The sequence below is a fragment of the Heliangelus exortis genome, chromosome 6 (assembly GCF_036169615.1).
Source record: "Heliangelus exortis chromosome 6, bHelExo1.hap1, whole genome shotgun sequence".
Classification (NCBI taxonomy): Eukaryota; Metazoa; Chordata; class Aves; order Apodiformes; family Trochilidae; genus Heliangelus; species Heliangelus exortis.
Window position 1 is genome coordinate 9,422,738 of NC_092427.1, and position 21,791 is coordinate 9,444,528.

Here is a 21,791-nt window from a genome sequence, read left to right on the forward strand (position 1 = left end):
TTTAAAATAATTTTTCTATTATTTTTGTAATTGTTTAAAGTTCCTAGAATATCTTTGGTTCTCGAAAGGAAATGTTTCTTCTCACAGCAGCAAAAGAACTATCAGTGCTCAACAGACCATGGCTGTTTCTGAGCTCAGGGTCCTGGGTGCCAGTGGAGGATGGGACAGGGAGTTCTGCTTTCCTGGAAGCATCTCCTGCACCAGACAGCAGCTGTGGGCTCTCTTACTATGCATTAATCTGAACCTAGGCTTTTGTGATCAGATGAGTGAAGAATTAAAAACACACACAAAAAATTGTAGTTTATTAAATTATCCAGTATGTATTTCATGGCAGCCCCACAGTTTTTCCTGCTCAGAAAAGCTGCCACCTGTTGGTGCTTCTAAATGGCATAGTTGAGTTTGAGCTTAAATCTCAAACTCCATAAGAGTAGTAATTTAAAGGGAATAAAACAGCAGCTCTACCTTGTATTGTAGCTTCTGGTAACAAAAGCAATGTTCTAAGTCTCCAAAGCACTAACTGACCCCCTTTTTTTCAGAAAATGTCTTTTATTCTGAAAGGTCAGACTTTGAGGCTGATGTTGTCTGTGTGAAGTTTCACCCTGTGGCTGAAATGTCACACTGAAAATGTTTTACAAGGCTTTAACTCGCAGTGGGGAAAATTAAATAACAAGTCAGCCTCAGTCTTTGGTCACAGAACAACACCAGGTGTATTTTTGCATGTAAAGGTATCTCCTGATACATGTAATTGTGCAAACTAATCATTTTATGATTTTTAATGCGTAATATCAAGAGGGCAGATACTCCTCCAGCTGTGTAGATTCATCTGTTTCTGGTCTTTCTTCACAGGACAGCAAACAGAAATGCCCTCTGGAGTCAGACCACAGGTTCATTTGCTCTCAGTGTGGACAGGAGTTGCTGTTCAGGGAGAAAGTGTGAGTCATTTTCTGCAGTCCTCTCAGCTTCCCCCAGTATCCACAGCTGTTGTATCCAGGCTGTTTGGGAGTACATTTATGGGCTTGTTGTTTGAGAATTTATCTAATCCCTTTTTGGACCATCTGATCCTGTCGGCCTTGCAGCCTTTTCCAATTCTAGAGTTTTATTGCCTGCTGTGTAAAGAAGTACTTTTAAAAGTGTGTTTTATAATGATTTATCTTTGCAACACCACCAGGAAGAAGAGCATGTTCATTTTTATTTGACAGAAGGGGAAGATTAGGGGGGTTGTTTCCAAAAGTACCTGTTAATAGTAGATGTCTCATGCATGAGTTTGTCTAATGAGAGGCATTGGAGGCTTGATTTTTTTCAGATGCCTGAACTGATTTCTATCCCAGATCAGTCATGTGCAATGATTAACATCCAGATGAGGATCACTTGCAATATTGTTTGATTTATTGACTGACCCAGAATTAAATACCAATTCCATTGCAAACTGGAGGCCAAACCTAGTTCTCCCCTGTGGTGGTCAACTTCCTTTTCTTGGAAGTTTGTATCTGGCTCATCATTTGTTACCTTGTGCATCCAATACATAAAAGGGGCCACAATGAAAGCTGATTCACTGGCATCATTCACTGATGTTCCAGACTTATCCACTGAACAAAGAGTAGCATTTGCTTGATTCAGGGAAAGCTGCAGTGGAAAGCACAGTGTAGAACTGTACAATTATAGCCAGTCTCTCAAGGCACATACAGAAAGGTATAGAATTAATATTGCTAGGAGTAAAAACATCTCAAAAGGGGTCTTAAGGTTCCCAAGTAATGCAGCATTCCCTAATGCACAATTCACAGTATTTCAAAATCAGAACCCCCACAATACCGCCATCAAAATCAAGAGAGGAGGAGGAAAAAAGCACCCTTGCTTGTTCTTCCAAGCAGCAAGTGTCCAGAACCAACAAGTTGTTCTGGCCTCATAACCTCTCATATTAAGCAGCAGGCAATCACGGTGGGATTTGCTTAGGTCCACCGAGAGGAATGGGCACCACAGTACCGGCTGGGGCGACCCAGAGCCCTTCCGGGGCTGCCTCCCTTCCCGGGTCAGCGCTGGGTGATCCCCCATCTCCCGGCTTGGAGCGTGGAGGGAGGAGGCAGTTGGGAGCGGCTCCTTCTCAGCAGCCGCATCCCCTCCCATCCCTTCCCTGCCTCTCGCCCCTTTCCCCGCCCGGTGCCGGTGCCTCCCCCCTTCCCCAGCCGGTGCCGGTGCCTCTCCCCTTCCCCAGCCGGTGCCGGTGGCTGTCCCTTTCCCCAGCCGGTGCGGGGTGACCCTCGGGGAAGCCGGGCAGACCGGGGATCACCCCCCTGCTAGTCCCGGGGAGCCGTCCCTGCCCCGCCGGTACTTGGCGGTTCGCTCGCCGGGGGGCGCCATAGCGGGCCGGGCCGGGCCGGGTCGGACTGGGCCGGGCCGGGGCGCTGGGCGGTGGCGGGGCCGGGCCGGGGGAGGGACAGAGGTAGCTGCGGCGGCCCCGGCGGGAGCGGCGCAGTCGGCTGGTCCGACCCCTCGGAGCCGGGGTGTGTGCTGGGGAAGGGGGGCAGCTCCAGCCCTCGGCATGGATCCCGCCGATGCCCGCGGCCCCGCTGCCCGGCGGGCGAGCGCTTTGCCTCGGCTGCTGCTGTCCGCCGCCGCACGGGCGCTGCTCTGGTTGGGTCCGGTGTACCTGGCGGGGTACCTGGGGCTGAGCGGCTCCTGGCTGCTGCTGGGACTAGCGCTGTGGCTCTGCTGGGGACACAACCGGCGCTGGAAGCGGGACCGGCTGGCTGCCGCCTTCGCGCTGCTGGAGGACGAGCAGGAGGCGGTGTGCCGGGGCCTGGCCGCCCGGCATCTGCCGGCTTGGGTGAGTGAGAGCCGGGAACAGGGATGCGCTGCCCCGCCGAGCTTCCCTGCGGCAGCCACCGCAGGTCCCGGGAGCGGGGAGGTTGCGGGCTGGAGGCGGGGGGAGCAGTGGGGAGCGGGGTATTCCCTAGAGAGCAGCCGAAGGGCGAAAGAAAAGAGGCGGCAGTGATGCTTTGGGTCGAGCAATAACGCCTCTGATTTTGAAGTGTTGCCCGGTCAAGTGAGTAGCAAAGTGGAAGTTGATTTAGTCCAGGAAATGTGCATGGGGCTGTAAGCGTGCTTGTAAACCAGACTGCTACTGCATCCCCGGGGACATCTCTCAAATATGTGCTATGGCATTGCAGGTATTTTTGTGTGGAGGATACTTATTTTAGACCTTCTCATCCAGAAGATTTTTCTCTCCTTCTCTTTAGTGTCATATTAAAAAAATATCTGTAGACGTAATATTCTCAGCCTACTAAAAAAGAAAGAAATTAAAAGAAAAAAAATTAAAAAGAAAAAAAGAAAAGAAAAAAAGAAAAAGAAAAAAAGAAAAAAATTAAGAATTATCCCTTGGTGGTATGGAAAGCCAACCCGTGTTTGTTCTTCGCATTTGTTTCTAGGCACTCAAGGTTTTAAAGTGAAGAAACTTGAAGATATAGCTGTACATTTTATTCTGTATCTTTGTTTTTTTTGTTGGGTAGCCTTGATTGGTGAATGGCAAAGATTGTGGGGTTTGGTTTGTGTTTTTTTTTTCGTTGTCATTTGCTAAGCATTTACAAACGTGTCAGGGACTGGTAGGGGAAATGCTTTCCTTGTTAAGAAAGAGATATCAAAGAGCTCTATTTGCAAGGTGTGTTGCATTTATAGTCTGTAAACTGTTTTATATAGCCTAGAGCATTTTGATCTCCTTAATACTGTGGGAAACGAAGGCAATTGGCACTTCTGAGAAGTCCAGGGTCTCCTAGCAGAGTGGATGCAGCTCCCTGCCCTCCCGCCGGGCACAGCAGCCCGTCCCTGAATTAGGTTTCTGCTTGTTTGTATTGACAGAACATTTAAAACAACTCAAAGCATTAATGAGTGTGGTGGTGGCCTCTCTTGCCCTGATGCTGTGAGGATAGTGTTGTGCTTTATCCTCAAATACCCTGATTCCAGGTAACAAGAAATGGAGCCCCTTCAGTCATAGAATCATAGAATCATAGAATTGGCTGGGTTGGAAGGGACCTCAGAGATCAAGTCCAACCCTTGATCCACTCCTGCTGCAGTTCCCAGCCCATGGCACTGAGTGCCACATCCAGTCTCTTTTTAAATATCTCCAGGGATGGAGAATCCACCACTTCCCGGGGCAGCCCATTCCAATGTCTGATCACCCTCTCAGTAAAGAAATTCTTTCTAATGTCCAACCTAAACCTCCCCCAGCACAACTTGAGACTGTGCCCTCTTGTCTTGCTGAAGAATCAGAATTGCCCCCCCAACACACACAGAAACAATCTCAGAAGTTCCCTTTGTGGCTGAAAGTGTCAAACTTCATGAGCGAATGGGTAGGTGGTCAAGGGAAGGGGTTATTGATTGCACTGTACTCAGCATTTGCAGGGCTGCCCCAAGATCACTCTGCCCCCCAAGCACAGGAGAAGTTTTGCCAAAGGGGGAGACTCCATCAGAGCCCACCGAGATGGTTGTGGCTGGGGTGGGCACTGGGGCTGTTCAGAAGATCCTAACGGGGGATCTCAGTGCTGCCCAGCACGTGTTCCCTGAGAAGGTGGAGTCAGACTCTTTCCAGAGGCCTGGCTCCTGGCTTGGGAATTCCTGGAGCTGGCCGCTGGAAAGCAGGATGTAGGACCTAGGGATAACGGGCCTGCAGCATGTGATTTTAGTTTTCCCTTTTGTCCATGCTGCCACTTCTCCTTTCTTGGTAACTTTTGTTCTCCATCAGTTGGTGTTTGCTTTCACACCAGCCTTGTGCTTGGTATTTTTTTATCTTCTCAGTTTTAATTTTCCTTCTATCTTCTTCCTCTGTTTGATCTTCTACTTCTTCCCCGTGCTGGTCTTGGAGGCTAATTCTCAACTGCTCTTTGCTCAGTGTATGCTCTGTTGTGTTGTCTTTTTTATCTTTCATTTTTTGCCTTTTGATGTTCACGGGCCTTCAACTGAAACAGCTCTAAAAATGTCTCTTATGTTTTCCTCTCCTGATGTGCAGAGGTGGGAGGAGGAATGCAATTCAGGCTGGGGGGAGCATGGGTTGGATTTGTAGTGTTCTAATCCTGGGAGAGGTTCTGGAGGTGTGAAGCAATGGCTGTGTCTTAGGGGAGTGGTGAATAGTTGTCTCCTCATGTGCCCGGTATCCAGTGATGAGTTGAGACCAATCACTGATTCCACTAATTGGTTAAAACCCCCTGTCCCTTAGAGATGTGCAGTGGCTTTTTCAGATGTGGCCCAGGCTCTGCTCAGTCCTGGTGGAGGGGATGCATTCATATTGCAGCCTTTCCTTCAGGGGCAACGCTGAGAGTTTCCCTCATCGACTTCACAATCTGTTTCAGAGAATTTACAGTTATTTTGCAGCACCAGTTTCTTGGCTGAAGCCAGACAGTGAGTTTGGGAGAGGCATTCCGGTGCTAGACAGCTTCCGTGGGCAGGCTGTTTTGCTAGGAAACCAGGCTGGGAATCTGGTGTTGAACAGAGTCAGATCTGTGTGCTGGAGAGGTGAAACTTTCTGACTTCAGCCTTTAGTGGAGCCTTTTTGTATAACCAGACAGCACCCAGAGGTAGATGGGCTTCCACCTCCTTCTGGCTCCTGGGGGTGATGGTGACTTTATGATATTTTTGTAACCATTAGCAGGTTGCAGGTGAGAACACTACAAGTATGCTGGGCTTCTTCCTGATGTTAAATTCCTTTTACCAGGATAAATTGATGTTACTGGATACAGAACAGTCCTTTTGCCCATTAATTCATTGTTCATCCAAGAGGCTTCTACAGACATTTTTGCTCGTTTGTCTCCCTGGCACAGGGGGGTAAAAAAAACAACCAAAAAAACACACAACAAAACCCCAAACAGACATAACCCCCATGATGGATACATTCCTGTGCTGTATTTGAATGGAATGGCACTGTTGTATCAGGGATGGGTACTGCTCCAGGGTGAGGTGGAGCCATGCAGAAACTTACACATTTTCTTCACTTGTAAGTAATTGGCCCTTACCTAGTGGTTTTGATCTTCAAAGCTCTTTTCAAATGCTAAGTAATTTCTGCAGCATTCCTACAATCTTGGCAAGAAGTATGCCTGCTTTTGTAGATGGGGCAAACTGGTTTTGATAGTGTCACTTGCCCAAGGCTACAGGATTAAGGCTTATTCTGGTATAGTGGTAACTTGGTGGTGGGTTCAGGTCTTGATAGGAAGTGTTTTGGGCTGTGCTGTACTGATGAAAAACTCAAGGACAAGACCTTGCTGCCAGGGCTCTCGCCAGTAACAAGGGTGAGAAGTGAATCTGAAGTCAAGAGCATATGGTTAAAAAGTATGGAACTGTAGATGTTTTTTTTTCCTAAGACATATCAGGACACAGTAAGTTCTTGAAATAAGCTATTGGGTCCAGAAGAGAGTTTGGTGGTGTTACTGGACCGAACTAGAGCAGAACTCATCTTCTCCAAGCAGGACATGCATGTTATGGGAATACCCTGGGTGTTGGATAGGCTTTGCTCAGTGCTTATGCCTTACTAGCCAGTGGATGATCTAAATGCAGTGCTTGGACACCAAGCTCTGGTTCTTCTGCAGAACTGCTCATTGAATTTGTGCCACTGATTGTAGCTGACCTTTGGTATTGGAAACCCACTGAAGTTTGGTGGCCTTTCATAGTAGGCAGAAAGCTGCTTTTCACCAGAAACATGCAGCTGGCCACTTTCTATGGTGTCTGCCTCTGAGAGCCCTGTTGTGTTGGCCAAGGTGCCACAAGACACCAAGACACAAAGGTCTTTGGTACCTTTGAGCTACAGCAGTGCTATTTCTTCTGTCTGTCTGTCAAAGGAAACTGAGGCACAGAGTGTCTGATTAGGGGCTGTGCTGCAGACACGTGAATGATGGGGTGTCAAGCAGGAAGGAAAAGCACCACAGATGGCTGCTAACCCTATCAGAGCAATCTGAGGTGTGACCTGGTGATCTCTGACTCATTGTGGCTGCTTTTGAAGTTTGCCATGGTGTCTGGTTTGGGTGTCTGTGGCGCAAATCATTAATTCAGTTTTGCTTTTTCTTGAGGTGAGTCTATCTGCTCCTTCCTTCTCATGTTTTTTGCTTGTTTCCTGGTGCTCCTGTGCACTGTTCCAACTCTCTTTAGCTGCCAGATTGCTTCTTGGTCACCTCTTGCATTCATCTCTAGCAGCTTTGGCTCTAGTGAATAATCCCAGACAGTTTTAGTGGTTTACATTGTGCTACATTTCTCCCCTAACACTGGTGGATCTCACACATGGGCTATGACTTCTTCACTGAGGTATGATGACTTTATAGTTGCCCTGAGTCCTGGTCCCTCCTTTCTTTTGGGTCACATCCCTCTACTCTGAGGTTTTTTGAAGGACAGCTTTCCCTGCTGCCTTCATCCTTGCTCTGGCCTTCCTGTGACTAATCTGGAGCTGTGGCACAAATGCTGTGGGATGCTGGCAATTGGCAGTTTCATTGGAGCTGGGGACCAGCTGCCTTCAGGCTAACCAGGATTTATAGGCCTGGAGAGGACCTTTTTGTGAAAGATGAAAGGCTGGCAGGTGAAGTGGAGGTCCCTTGACTCTCATAATCTGCTGTACTGTAAAATGTCAGCAGTGGTTTATCAGTATTGATTGTCCCTTCTGGTGCTGTATTCTCACTTTATCATGCAAATATAGTTGGGTAGGCTGACATTCCAGTGAACTTCTATTGTCTTATTTAATGAAAAAGTTGCTGTTTAGAGCATCAAAAGAAATTGCTTATAGAGAATATGGTAATATCATTTTGTGTTGGTTTGGTTTTTTTTTTTTTAACACAATGATTGGAGACAATTTGAAGTGTTATTTGAGCAGAGGAAATGGGCTCTGAAGCCGCACATGAAACTGGAATAAAAAGCAAGTTGCTGTCCATTCCATCCAAACATTTCTAAGCCCCTCTCTGAAAGCTGCTGAATTAAACAGCAAGCCTTTGACTGAGGAGTGTAATTCACAGCTTTTCTGTAAGGAGGTGATATATTGTCCTACCCAATTACTATCATCAGGCTAGATGATAGTCAAAGTATTCTCTTTGTACTCCAGTGCTCTTGAAGAGCTGTGCAGGGCCCAAAGGTTCCCTCTGAGAGTTTGTTGCACTGCCCTTCACTTCTGCACTAACCTGCTGCCAGCCCTGGCTGAGAGAAAGTGCCACAGCCATAAGATTGGGCTTGTGGCTCATCACCTAGCAGCTTCTTACTGAGGTCTGAGAGGTGACTTGAGAGTTGTCTCACATCTGATGGTAATCAAACAAGTCATTGCTTCAGGGAACTGGAGGGATTTTGTAGCAGACCCATAGACTCCTCGTTGGCATTTGATGTGTCCACCTTGAAAACACAGTGCAGGAGTGACTGCTTCATTTTAATTTGTCCTTAGCATCTTAAAAAGCTCTGAGAGGTGGAAACACTGGACTGTTACAGATGGTGGTGTATGCTAACAGCCTTGAACTCTTTCAGTGCTTCTTTTCCTTGAAGCTGTTGACACTGTGTGGAGAAATACTACAGCAACCAATAAATAGAGTTTCCCAAGCAGGTTCTTGTTTCCCAAAGTGTGGTGCCCTGGTTGAGGTGAGCTGGTACAGGAAACAGGTCCTGCACACCTCGTGATCTTGAGGGAAGCAGGTTCTCATGGTTTCTTAAGGCATGACCAAGAGAGGGATGAGAAATCCAGTGCTGCTTTACATCATGAACAGGATATGACACTTGCTGTAATCATATAAATGCCCAGAGGCACACTGGTACATCACTTCATGTGCACTCTTTTGCCTTTTACTGGGTTTTACTATTTTATTTGCCTTCTATGTTTTTTTAAGAAGGCACTAAATTATAAAGAATGTATGTATGTGGGCAGAGGCATCTCAACTTACTCTAAAACTTGTTCCATGCTCCGTGGTATCTTTTACATGTGTTGCAGTGTGCCAAAAGAGAGGGCATGTGATGCTCACTTTGTTTTTCTTTGCACCCAGGTTCATTTCCCTGATGTTGAACGAGTGGAGTGGCTGAACAAGGTGAGGATCTCTGTGAGGCTGTCTGTGCTCTGAGCTACATCACAGCACAAGTCTGAGAAAGCTGTGAAATCACTGCAATATGGCTCAATCATATCCCTGTCTGAGCCTTGGAGCCACCTAAGTGTAGAGCTGCCACAGAGGTTTTGATGAGAGCCAAAGTGTGCCTGGTTGTTACAATTTTGATGGATTTGACCACAACACTTCTTTCTGAGGTTAAAAACAAACAAACAAAAAACCAGACAAGAGTTCTGTGCATGTATATAGATAGATAGATAGATAGATAGATAGATAGATAGATGGATGTGTACATACACCTATGTCTTTGTGTCTGTATGTGCTTATTATTATTATTAGCAAAAATAGTGATACCTCCTCTTACCAGAGAGGCTCTGAGGGTAACACAGCACTGGAATAGATTGCCCAGGGAGGTTGTGGAATCTACATCCCTGGAGACATTCAAGGCCTGACTGGATGTATTCCTATCAAGCCAGCTCTAGCAGTGGGGTTGGACTAGATGATCCCCAGAGGTCCCTTCCAACCCCTTACCATTTTTTTGTGATTCTCTGTGTTCCCAGAATGTTCTGAGGCAGATGCTCCCATCAGCAGGTGTAGTGAGACTCTCCCTGGGACTGGACTCTGAAATTCAAAGAAAAAAACCAGAACTTGTAAATTAGTATCCAATAACTATTAGTAAAATTACTTGTAAATTAGTATCTAATGTCCTTTTTTTCATTTTTAGCAAATTTTCTTTTAATCTAAAATCTCATCTCCCTTCTCTCTGAATAAACCTAACTTCAGGGACACTTTATAGTAATTAGGGACTATTGTGCTTTAGAGGTTTGAATCCTGGGCTTTGCAGGCTCAGTCCTTGTGGTTAGAAGCAGTGAGTAGAATGATGCTGAAAACTCACCACTCAGTTATTAAACCAAATTACTTTTCTGAGGAACTGAGATGGATTGTTCCATAAGGATGACATAGGAGGACAAATGTGGCTTGGTATTTTAAAAGGACAGAGGTTAATAGCCAGGTATTCAGTGATGTGTGCATCTGCTTCTCAACAAAATGTGCCTTGTACCAAAAACCCTCAGTGTTTCTGCTTTTCCTCTTCACTAGGTCCTTGTACAGGCTTGGCCATACTTTGGGACAATCATGGAAAAAGCGTTCAAAGAAGTTGTTGAACCAAAAATCAGAGCAAAGAATGTCCATCTGAAGACATGCACCTTTACCAAAATCAACTTTGGCGAGAAGGTAGTGTGAGTCCTTAGCAACACTTGCTGTACAGACTTCTTCAGCTCACATGCAAGGAGTCTGATGTTCAGCTTTTCAACAACTCCGAGTGTTAAACAAAATGGTATTGGTACAACTTTGCTGCCTTCATTGTTCCTTCCTCATGCTGGCTTGAGCATCTTCACCATGTAGGAAAGATCTTATGGGACACACATATCCCTTCCCACTGGTTGTCAGAGTCATGGGACTGGAGACAGAACATTTTTTTCTGTTTTACCCTTGCAAGAGGAGTTTCCAGAGCTCCCTAAGGCTCTCAGCATGGGCTGCTTGCAACCAGCCCTGTGTCTGAGGACTGCCAAGGCTGTTCACACTACCTCTTTAAGGGAAAAACTTGTGTCATTTACTCATACTTTAAATACAGTTATGCAAAGTCTTTAATGAATGCTTCTGTATTCAAAATGATTGAAGTGAGTAGGACTTTTCACTTGGGCTTAACTTGAAAGATATTAACTATGCCGAATCTTGTTTGTCTCTTTATTTCAGTGCCCTAGAATCAATGGAATAAAAGCCTACACCAAAGAAATCGATAGAAGACAAATTACCCTTGACCTTCAGATATGGTAATATTGCATCATTGATTATATATATGTTTCTTGACTACTTGCCCACTTGACACTTGTGTGTGAGTTGTCATGCAGTGTAGAGCATGTCATGCTCTACAGCCTAGAATGATATGAGGTAATCTGGATGTCTTCAATACTTACAGAGATGAGATGCTGTGTCACTGTCACCTGCACAGGTCTGTGTTGACTGCTTTGGCCTGTCACTGCTGCCATGGGTGTAAGAATGTGTCCCTTGGCCTTGCCATTCATGGCAGTAAGAACACAAGCATTGGAACTCAATTTCCTGTTCTGACACCTCAGACAGCTCTCAGGCATGGAGGCACTTGGTCTGTCTATTGCCCCACTGTGGTTCTTCTTCAGTCCAACTTCTCCAGTTCTTCCAGAACTACTTGCACTATTTATTTTTAATGCCTTCCCCTGGATTAATTGTCTCATTTTAATCACCATTTGTTCCATGTGCCACCCAACCATTTGCTTTTTTTGATTACAGCTGTTGTCTGAGCAGAAAACTGCCTCTAGCTCTGTTAACAACAACAACAACAAAATTAGATGAAACATTTTATACCTCCCAGGCTGTTTTGAATGAGCTTGTGTGCTTTGTTAACATCAGAGCTAAACTTTCTCCTGGTTTGGCCTGGAGAATGGAATTACTGGGGGAATACCACTTGCTTGCTGCTGTAGCTCTGTAAGTTTAGTGGGCAATTGACCTGCCTAATTTAAATGCTTTTCTTCGTGGTAGTGCCAGGAAAAAGCAGTGTGAAATTATGGAGTGTCTTGGCAGCAGCACAGAGCTGCTCAGAACTGTGCCTGCTGCTTAACGTGGCAATGGCATGGCAGCACCCCTGGCATAGCAGTGTCCCTCAGTGTAAAATGACATGCTTGATTTTCAGCCAGAACATGTTGTGCTTCAGTGCTGCCAATGAAGTGCTCTTTGTAATAGGTAGTTTTAGGGCCTTTGGCAAATCATTTGTGCTTTCTACATTGGGACTGAGGGATCCGATGCCTTTAAGGCTCTGCAGGAGACTGCTGCTGTTCTCTGTTAAACTGTTTCTCCAGGCTGCTTCTCCCACATACTCTCACTTTCACTGTCTTTTAATAATCCTCTGCAGAGGGATTCCCCCACCCCCTCATTCCTGTCCCTCTGGCAGGTTCATCAGCATCTCCAAACTGGTCAAACACTTCAGTACAATAACTTAACCTGAACTGTCATCTGATAACCCAAGTATTTTCTGCATTCACACAGGAGTGTTCAGACTGCCTTATCTCTCTCTGTTGGGGATTTCTTCTGTTAAGAGTGTTAAGAACTCAGCTTCTCTTACATTAATACATTAACATCAACTTCTGCACCAAGCTGGGGGTTGTGCATTGTGCAGCATCTGCAGGAGGTAGCAGTGTAGAACTTCCAGTACTCCCAGGAATGGGGAGATGGGCTTGAGCTGCTCCCTCTGCACCACCTCTAGGTGGCTGCATGCTGGTGAGGCTTAAGTGGCTGGATCTGCCCCCAGAACTGTGTGTCCTGGGGTTACAGCTCTGGAGATGATGGATGTGCTGTGAGTGCCAACACAGTGTGCACTTGGCCATGATGAGACCACAATTTCTGGCTTTCCTCTCTTGGGTTAGGTTCTAGAGAAGGGTAGCTGTGTTGCATTGGACATTAGAAGATTAACTTGTCCTTGTGATATAAAGATGACTCCTTTGTGTTGGTGCTTCCTAGCTGTAATCTTGTGGGAATTCCCTCAATGGTGAAGTTAGATGATCCTGACCTGCTGGCTGGCTCCCCTCTGGATGCAGCAGTGAGCAGCTGCTCCATGTTATCCTGGGGACAGCATTCCTGCCTTGGCAGCAGTCCTGCCCCACTCCAGTGCTGAGTTGCTCTCTGTGTTGAGAGCTTCTTGCATCCAGAAATCTCTGCAGGCTCTATAAATGCTTCTTGCTTTCAGTCTGACAGAAGTACAGGAGGAGGAGAGATTTTTTCCTCCAGTGTTGTCAAGGAAGCAGCTGATCTCTGAAGCCCAAAGTCTGACTTGGCCAGGGGTAAACACAGGAAAAAGGCAGGAGTAGGAAAAAAACCCTTTCCTGCTTAGCTTTCCTTTGTGGTCTGTATGGAGTTATCTGTGTGGGTTTAGTAGCCACTTGTGGACATATGGTCCATCAAGTGTTTTGTTTAATGTGTTTGTGCTCCTGATCTCCCTAACGTGATGCTGTGCTGAATGCTGTGGCTCATACCTGTGCTGTGTGAAGAGGAGCTTCCTTTCCTGTGTGTTAAATTTGTGATGTAGTATCACAAACTGCATCCTTTCCTTGGGAACGGTGAAAAATAGCACTTACAGGTTCCTGGCTTGTATGGGCAGTAGCTGTCAGCAGAGCCAGTGACACAGGAGATCTGGTGTCACGTGGAGTTACCAAAAGGAACTCGAGAAGTTGCTTTAATTAAATCTGGTAATAACAGCTTATGTGTCCATAGCATCAGAGCATTGGGGATGGTTATGTAGAATGCTGTCTCATTACAGTCTCGACTGTCCCACAGGAAAGATACTAGGAAGGAATTCTTCTCTGTGAGGGTGGTGAGACACAGTGGAAAAGGTTGCTCAGGGAAGTTATGGATGCCTGCTCCCTGGAAGTGTTCCAGGCCAGGTTGGATGGGGCTTGGAGCAAGCTGGTCTAATGGGAGGTGTCCTTGCCCATAGCAGAGGGGTTGGAACTGGATGATCTTTAAGGTCCCTTCCAACCCAAACCATTCTACAATTCTGTGATTCTATGAAAGGACTACACTTGAGTTTTTGGCAGGAAAACCAAACTCAGAGGTGATTATTTGTGAGGCACAGACACCTTTTGGCAAAGAAGGAGGCTATGTCTTCTTTCAGAATATTTTTTTTGGCCCCTGAGATGATGCACTTGGTTGGTGTAACTGAAGTTCTGTAAATTTTTGCTCTATTCAGCTTACAGGACTGAACAGAAATGTTGAGACAGTCACTGCTTACCCTCAGGTCCTCTGTACAGACTTAGTTTGTCATTTATCTGTCTGATGGTTCTGGTGTCTGTATGTTGTTCATGTATCTACTTTCCAGCACAAATATGCCTGATAAACAGCTTCCACGTGACAGATAAGAAAGGATCAGGGTTCTTGCAGTGGCTAAATGACAGACAAGATCGAGACTGTAATGAGACTGGGACCTGAAATCCCCAAATCTGAAATATGTGATCCCAGCTGTCAATCCTCTGGAATCTCCAAACAATTTGCCCTAGATCTAAATAATGACTCCAGAGCATCAGGAGCTGACAGTTGCATTCTCCAAATGAAATACTGTCAAAGCATTCCAGAAATGCTCCCCAGTAGTGGATTTTTCAAAATGGGAACTTTTCAAGTGCAGCCACTTGACCTCCTACAACTGCTTGTCTTCCCACTAATTATGCAATTGCCTAAACTGCTGTGTAGCCTTGTAATCATTGGCTATAATTATCAGAGTTTCAAAGAATTCAAAGGCACTTACTACCATCCAGAAGAAACTTGCAATCCAGTTGCTTCCTACTTCATTAATCTGATTTAGAACTCATGATAATTTTTCATTTGAAATGTTTTGAATTCTCATTTCCATGCTTTTCTGTGGCATTTACAATATGTGAGATGTCATAGTATAACAATATGTATAAAAGTAACTAATATGTATAAAAGTGTACAATGTCATTTACTCTTAAAAGAGAATCTCTGGACTTACTAACTGGCAAGTTTCCAAATCTGGAAAGGCTGTCTCCTGTTTGTGCATAATTGGGGAAAGTGGTGTGCAACAATACTTGGAGCTTTGGTGGAGTTTGACTTAAGTAAGTTTGTAGGATCTTAGAGAAATTAAAAGAATCTTGGAAAGCTGTCATTCCTTAGCAGAAAAGGAATGCTTGCCACATGATTCTATTTAGGAGCCTGACTTGAGAGGAAAAGGGGGAAGGCAGAGGCAGTCTGGTTTTTCTCATACCCTGTGGTATTTAGTAACCTTTTCTTATTTGTCTAATACTGCTTGCTCATTTTCCCAACTCGAAGTCAGGCAGATGAACCAGCAGCCTGCTGTGCAGTGCTTGAGGGGGCTGGGGGCCATGAGAGGATGAGGCACACTGGGAGCTACTTCAGAAAGGGAGAATTGCACGTGCTTTTTCCAAAGGGATACAGGACATCCAGGTTAGTTGGACTTGTCAGTATGTGCTCCTGTAGCATCCCTACCTTCAGCCAGTGGATTGCCATTGTATCCTAAACACAGGGCCCAGCTTTTCCACCTGAGCAGAGTGGAGACTCAGAACATGCACCGGTACAAGCTTTTCCAGTTCTCATCCATGGTGCAGGCATGGTTATCTGCATTTCCTTGTGCAATATGTGATTTAGGAGCAAAAATGGATTCTTCTTCCACTCCTGGCAGGTGCATGAAGCATGGTCCTGTGGATAGTGGCAGAAGGGCTCAGTCCTGACACTTCCAAGTAGGGGTCAAGTGTGCTCTGGCTGGGGGAGGACATCAAGGTTATGCTGAGCAGAGGGGGCAGACACAACCACAAGAAGCTTGGACTGGAAATGAGGAGTAAAACTAATGGAAAAGAGTTCATCCTTTCTACCAAGCACCCTGATCATAGAATCATAGAATTGGTTGGGTTGGAAGGGACCTCAGAGATCATCAAGTCCAACCCTTGATCCACTCCCGCTGCAGTTACCAGACCATGGCACTGAGTGCCACATCCAGGCTCTTTTTAAACATCTCCAGGGATGGAGAATCCACCACTTCCCTGGGCAGCCCATTCCAATGTCTGATCACCCTCTCAGTAAAGAAATTCTTTCTAATGTCCAACCTAAACCTCCCCTGGCACAACTTGAGACCTCTTGTGCCCTCTTGTCTTGCTGAGAGTTGCCTGGGAAAAGAGCCCAACCCCCCCCTGGCTCCAACCTCCTTTCAGGGAGTTGTAGAGAGTGATGAGGTCTCCTCTGAACCTCCTCTTCTCCAGACTGATGTGTCTGTATGAAGCAGTCTTAAGGATAACTAAAGGCTCAGGCTCTGATAAAAAGGGTAAAGACTTCTCTGACATCTGGACTCTAAAACACCATCAAGTGTTACTGGAGAAAATAGACAGCTAGGACTGGGTGGGAAGAATATTTGAATGTGTGGAATGGCATAAAGGTTGCAAATTGAAACAAAGCAACTGTTATTTGTTGTGTTGAACACCCTTAAGAACTGAATAAAATCCTCCTGGATTAATTACTGCAAATCAAGGAACTGATTTTAGCTTCTCATTCAGGGTTTTATTGTGACACAGCTCTATTAGCACCCGGTGTAATAAGCTGTAAGATAATGCCAAATTATAGAAATAAATAAACGTAAAAATAAGTTTGTTTAATTATGTGACTGGCTTATAAGAAAGATTGTGTTAATTTTGGCATGTCCTGTGAGGTTGGTTATTTAAGAAATGGTAATGCTCTAACATTAAAGGCTTTAATTGGTGTATTATGAGCTTTTAAAATTCTGCTAAGTGACTCTCTGTAAACAAATACTCAGGAACTTTTTTTGCAGAAATGGAGACAAATTCACAGGGTTACACATTCTTGGCAGGCTTTTTTTGGGAGGGGAAGGAATCTGTGTGCTAATTACAGGGTGAATTAAGTGGCAACTGCAGCACTATTTGTCCATATATGTCCAAATATCTTGTCCTTTTTCTCTGATTATGAGGTGAAATTATGCAGGCAGGTGGATTATGCTGCTTTACCTGCAGAGTGTTTGTGTGTCTGCATCCAGAAACAGATAAATCTAGGTTCTTCTTCCTGGGGAGTGGCTATCTTTTTTTTTTTTTTTATAAGGTGATGTTTGTACCTTTATTAAAGTCTAAAGTGGTTTTGAAATTGCAAAAATACTGCACTCAGCATTCATTTTATTTAAAGCCTGATGTTCTCCATGGCAACTGACCATAACCTGGTTTAACTCCTTTTTAATTCAGCCTCAAGGGGACTATATTATTTTTAGTGACGAATTTATCCTTCAAATGGGTGTTTGGGTTGTGGGCAGAGGTGACCCGTAGGCTTTTTGATTGCTGGCAAGGTGAGGACCCCATATGTGATGTGAGGACAGCTCAGCATCAGCTGGGAAGCTGAGTCACCAGGTTGTGAGGTGGGATGAGGCAGAGAAGGGAGCAAGGAGGCACTGGGCTTGTGCTCTCCTGTGACTCTGAATTTCCAATGAGAATTGATACCCTCCTTGGAGCAATCTTGCCTCAGCCAACTGCCAGTCTTAAGAAAAATAACCTTGAAATACAGATGCTGCTTTGCCATGCTGCAGGTAGGTCAATATGCCAGCTGACTGTGGGGTTTCTCCTGTGAAGATCTGACCCTTATTCAATGTGTTAATTGAATCATTTCCCTTTTCAGTTGCTTGAAACTCTCTCTCTGCCTGTGGGGTCACATTGTCATTCATTAAACTAATTTTGTTTATACCCTGTACAGCCCAAAATTTGTCACTGGACTACTGCAAACTGTGAAATAATGTGTGAATTTTCTTTCAGTTACATAGGGGACTGTGAGATCCACATGGACATATCAAAATTTAACCTTGGAGTGAAAGGCGTGCAGGTGCGTGGCACATTGTCTGTTCAAGGCTGTGTGTGGCAGGAGGTAGCCTGTCCCACTGGGGAGGTCATGGCACTTAACTGGTGGTTTCCCCACCAACTAGCAGGCTTGGAATGGTTGGCTTCATTGCCTTGTGTTTCAGCTGGGGCAATGGTGCCTTCCTTGGAAAGAACTTAGGTACTGCTTTTAAGCTTCTTGGTGTGACTCTTAAATAGGGTCAGTGCTGGAGCATCACAAGCTCATGTGGGCCACCTCCTGCCACTGCAGTTCACAGGAGCTGTGTGTGTGTAGAGAACTTCTGTCAGGAGTTCATAAACCGATGGAGATTAGACCAAAAGTCTCTTCTTAAAATGCTGAAAACGAATCACTCCACTGTATGGCAGTCAGGACTGCAGGGGGAGTCCACAAACTCAGAAAACATTGCTCAATATCAATAGCGATGGTTTGGGAGGGAGGAGGTTGTTGTTGCTATTAAATTCCGAACAAAATGGATTCAAGTAGGATTTTAAAAACTATCTCCATCACTGAAAAGCTCACAGTTTTGAAAGTGCATCCTGAGAATACCTTCAGACTCAGTTTTTCTTCTTGTTCTGTTTGCAGTTGTACGGAACGCTGCGGGTGATACTGGAACCTCTTCTAACTGATCCACCTTTTGTTGGAGCAGTGACCTTGTTTTTTATGCAGAAACCAGTGAGTTGGCAGTGGGCTGCACCCCGCAGCCTTCTTGATACTTGGTCTGTCTTAATGTGTGGATTCCTCTTGAGTGGGTGACACAAGCTGCCCATTGCTGGTAGCCCAAACTGCATAACTGGGAATGCCTCACAGTGCAGGTGTCGGAATAGCAAATTCCTGATCTTTCAATGCTTCTCTTGAACCACAGAAGGATGAGAATGAATTTGCCCTATTGTCTTGTAGCAGTGCCTAAAGAATGGGAGGATTTTCTGATAGAGTGCAGCAGCTGTTTCATAGGCCTTTGAAACCTTTGCTGCAAGGTTCCTGTCGGGTGGATTTTAAATCTTCCCATTTATAGATTTTAAAATGTAGTTACCTTGGGGACCATCCAGTCGTAGTTGTGCTTGAAATGTGGTTTAATAAGATATGGGAAGCCTTCTAGTCTTGTAAAACCCAGTTATCTTATAGCACACAGCTTTGTTTGCCTTGTGGGTTATGCTCTGCCTTGAGTTCATGGAAGCCATACTTTTGATCTTGGATGAGGTGGTTTTGTGTTTCGAGGTAGTAGCAATATTTTAGGACATGAAAACCCCTTTTTGTTTATTGTGACAATAGAATTACAGATTCCTGAAGTCAGTTGGTGTTTGTAAATCCCCCTGCCTCAGGGCCTAGGCCAACCTCTAAGTGAAAGCATGAGGAAACAACTTCAAAGTCTAGGTTGAGCTGTCAGGTTTACCAGGCATGACCCCAAGGCATCTGCCAGTGGCCATTGCTGGGGGTATTTCACTGGGCTTGCAGGGTAGGTCCCAGTGATGCTGTCCTTTGGCATGGCATCTTTATCAAACTAGATAAAGAATGCCTGCTAAAGAATACCAGGTATTGCCTTTAATGTACAGATGCAGTCACTTAGTGGTACTGGTTTTACTTTCTTTAAACAAATGGGTTTGTTTTAGAAGCATCTGCTTCTTTAAGCATCCTACATTTGTTCTGAAATCACCTTTATTGGTCCTGTATCATTTTTCTCCCTGATCTTGTTGTTGTAGCACTTGGAAATCAACTGGGCAGGCATGAGCAACCTCCTGGACGTCCCAGGGATTAGGTGAGTGTCTGTTTTGCTTTACTTTGTTCTTCTTTAAAAATCCTTTGAAAGTTGGGATGGTTTTTTTCAGTAATCATCAAAGCTCTTCTCAAGAATGTTGTGTAAAAGGTGCTGTGCTGACACCCTTCCCATCTTACCTGCCTGTGGGGATTCCAAAACCTGAGGAGGATTCTTTTTACATTCCATCAAAATCACTTCAATTGCTTCATTGCATATGGGATTTAGGATGGAAATAGTAAATCCCCAGAACCACAGTGGTCTCCACTAAAAACCAAGCCATTCTGTTTCCCATATGCCAGCTACTTGCAGAGGTAGATGAGGTAGATCTAGGTGACTGGCAGTCTTTGCTTACATATTTATCTACCTTAAAATAAAAAGAAAAAAAAGCAAGTTCTCGCCAATCCTTGAAAAAGAAGACCACAACAGATTTATAGGGAGAACTGTTTACTTTCTGTGTAATATACTCACTCTTTAGGTTCTTAAAAAAATGTAGCTCTTCCCTAGTGTCTTCTGGGCTGATCTTGCAAGTAAAGGTTGCACAGCAAGGATGAAATTCTTAGCAGTTTTCAGTACTCTTAAGTTTCAAACTGTTTCTCCAGATTGGAAATTTGCTTTTTCCTTGCTCTTCAATGTAAGGAAAAGATCTGTTACACAAGAACAAAATATAGTTGGTTACTCAGCCATTGCCTTTCTCCCTTTACATGCAAATGCAGACACCTCTGTTCTCCTCCTTTCCCTGAAGTTCATGGTACAGACTCAGAGGAAGTGGCTGGTCACTTCAGATGCCAGCTCATGCATTAAAGGGCCTCTGAAGACCTTTGATGTTGAGGGAAAGGAAGCTTTCTTCTTAATTTGAGGCCAGAGTGGCCTTTGCCCTGAAGTTTGCCCTGAGAGCTCCAGTTTTTATCAGAGGAATTAATCTGTTCTTTTCTAACATGGTTTTCTTAATCCTTGCAGAGAGAAGGTATGTAGGTGTTCCAACCTACAGCCTCTCATATAATTAAGTGCAAATTTGGTGTCTTAAAGTTTCGTTCCCTGGTTTGCTCACAGGGATTTGAACACAGAAACCTTTGCACTGTACATGAAAGCTGGGAGCCTGACCATGAGTAGGCTGAAGTGCAGGTTGAACAAGAGATCTTCCTTTCAAATGAATTGGGTTTACTTAGAGAAACTGGATGCACTTGTCAGTCCACATGTACAAGCTGGTTTAGTTTGGTGTATCCTGAGCCTCAAGAGAGGGGATGATTGTGTGATCTTCCTGTGGGGTTTTTTTTTGACTGAAAAGCCAACAGCCTGACCAAGAGCTTCTAGGCTCCTGCTTTTAAATATATAGAGTAGGAGAGGACTTTCCTCCTGTGTGAATCCACCTTCACCTGTGGTGACAATTTTGTTCCACAGCTTTACCCTGAGAAGCTGGATTATAGACACCAAGTGTAACAAGAAGGCAGCAGTCTTTCAGATGTTTGATGCTTTGAGGTTGTCCTCTTAATAATGTCTTGGCTAAAGCCAAATTGGAGTAATATATTGAAATCCTCTCATTGATCACCTGGAGAATGCCAGACATCTTTTATAGCCATACATTTCATGCTTGGGAGAAGCAGGTCATGCCACATGTCCTTGCCATATAAACAGAGCAATTCAAAGCAAAGACTTAAGCCAAAAAGCTTAAAATGTGCAAGTTTTAATTAGACTAGAAGGTTCCCTTAACTCCCAGACAGACAGTACCATCTGTTCAGCCAGTGTGGTCTCCTCTGTGCCAAAGGTCCAGTTACTTTAAACAAGATTTTCCTTCTTTGTGCAAAATATACCAAGATACAGAATCTCATCTTTTGCTTGGTCTTCTATAAAAATGTGGGTGGTTTCCCCTTCCATGTTATGGTAAGGTCTCATCAGGTGGCCAAGAGCAGACAGCAGTGTGCACTGAGGCCATGTTCTAAGTCTGAACACAAACTACCTCAAGGTCTTGAGCTTCCTGTGAAATGCTGAAAATTCCTGATTCCCTCTTCACCTTGTCTCCCTGGTATCAGCATTCCCAAGCACAACCAAAAGGCACATGAGTTTGTAGGACTTGTTTGGGTGCATGGTGACCTCACTGCATGGCCTAAGCTGCTGTTCATCATTTACAACCTGCCAGAACCAAATTCACATCCAGCCCTGGTAACCCTAGCCTGGAGGAACGTGCCTGCATGCAAGTTGGCACTGCCCTGGGTGTGCCACAAGGCAATGGCAATTATGTGCAGAATGACAGAGGGTGAGATGGAAAGAGATCTTGAGAGTCTTCCCCATGCTAATTTTCTGCTCTGCAGCAGCTCAGCTGGGCATGAGTTATTGATAGGAGGCAGCCTGACCTACCACAGGGACCCAAATCCATCCTTGGTGATTGGTTCTGGTGTTGAACTGTCCTCTCCATTTCCTATAATTCCAAGCTAAATGTCACAAACATGAGTTTCTTCTGCCCCTGCACCACTGGGGGCAGATGAGCAGTTTCACTCACTTCACAGCACCCCTTTCTCATGCTGTGCCTCATTCTCTTGTTCTAACTGAAGCTGGGATTGATTGCAGAC

At 45.0% G+C, this 21,791-nt stretch overlaps 1 protein-coding gene across 1 annotated transcript in view; it reads left to right on the forward strand.

Annotated features, from left to right (window-relative positions):
• Positions 1-2,424: 2,424 nt before the first annotated feature.
• The window catches only part of ESYT3 (extended synaptotagmin 3), a 33,453-nt gene continuing 14,086 nt past the window's right edge, over positions 2,425-21,791 (forward strand). The window contains exons 1-7 of the mRNA XM_071746567.1: positions 2,425-2,821; positions 8,979-9,020; positions 10,134-10,268; positions 10,791-10,867; positions 17,393-17,459; positions 18,057-18,146; positions 19,172-19,227. Of these exons, the coding sequence (XP_071602668.1) occupies positions 2,537-2,821; positions 8,979-9,020; positions 10,134-10,268; positions 10,791-10,867; positions 17,393-17,459; positions 18,057-18,146; positions 19,172-19,227 (752 nt within the window). The 5' untranslated portion in view covers positions 2,425-2,536. The remainder of the gene's footprint in view (positions 2,822-8,978; positions 9,021-10,133; positions 10,269-10,790; positions 10,868-17,392; positions 17,460-18,056; positions 18,147-19,171; positions 19,228-21,791) is intronic.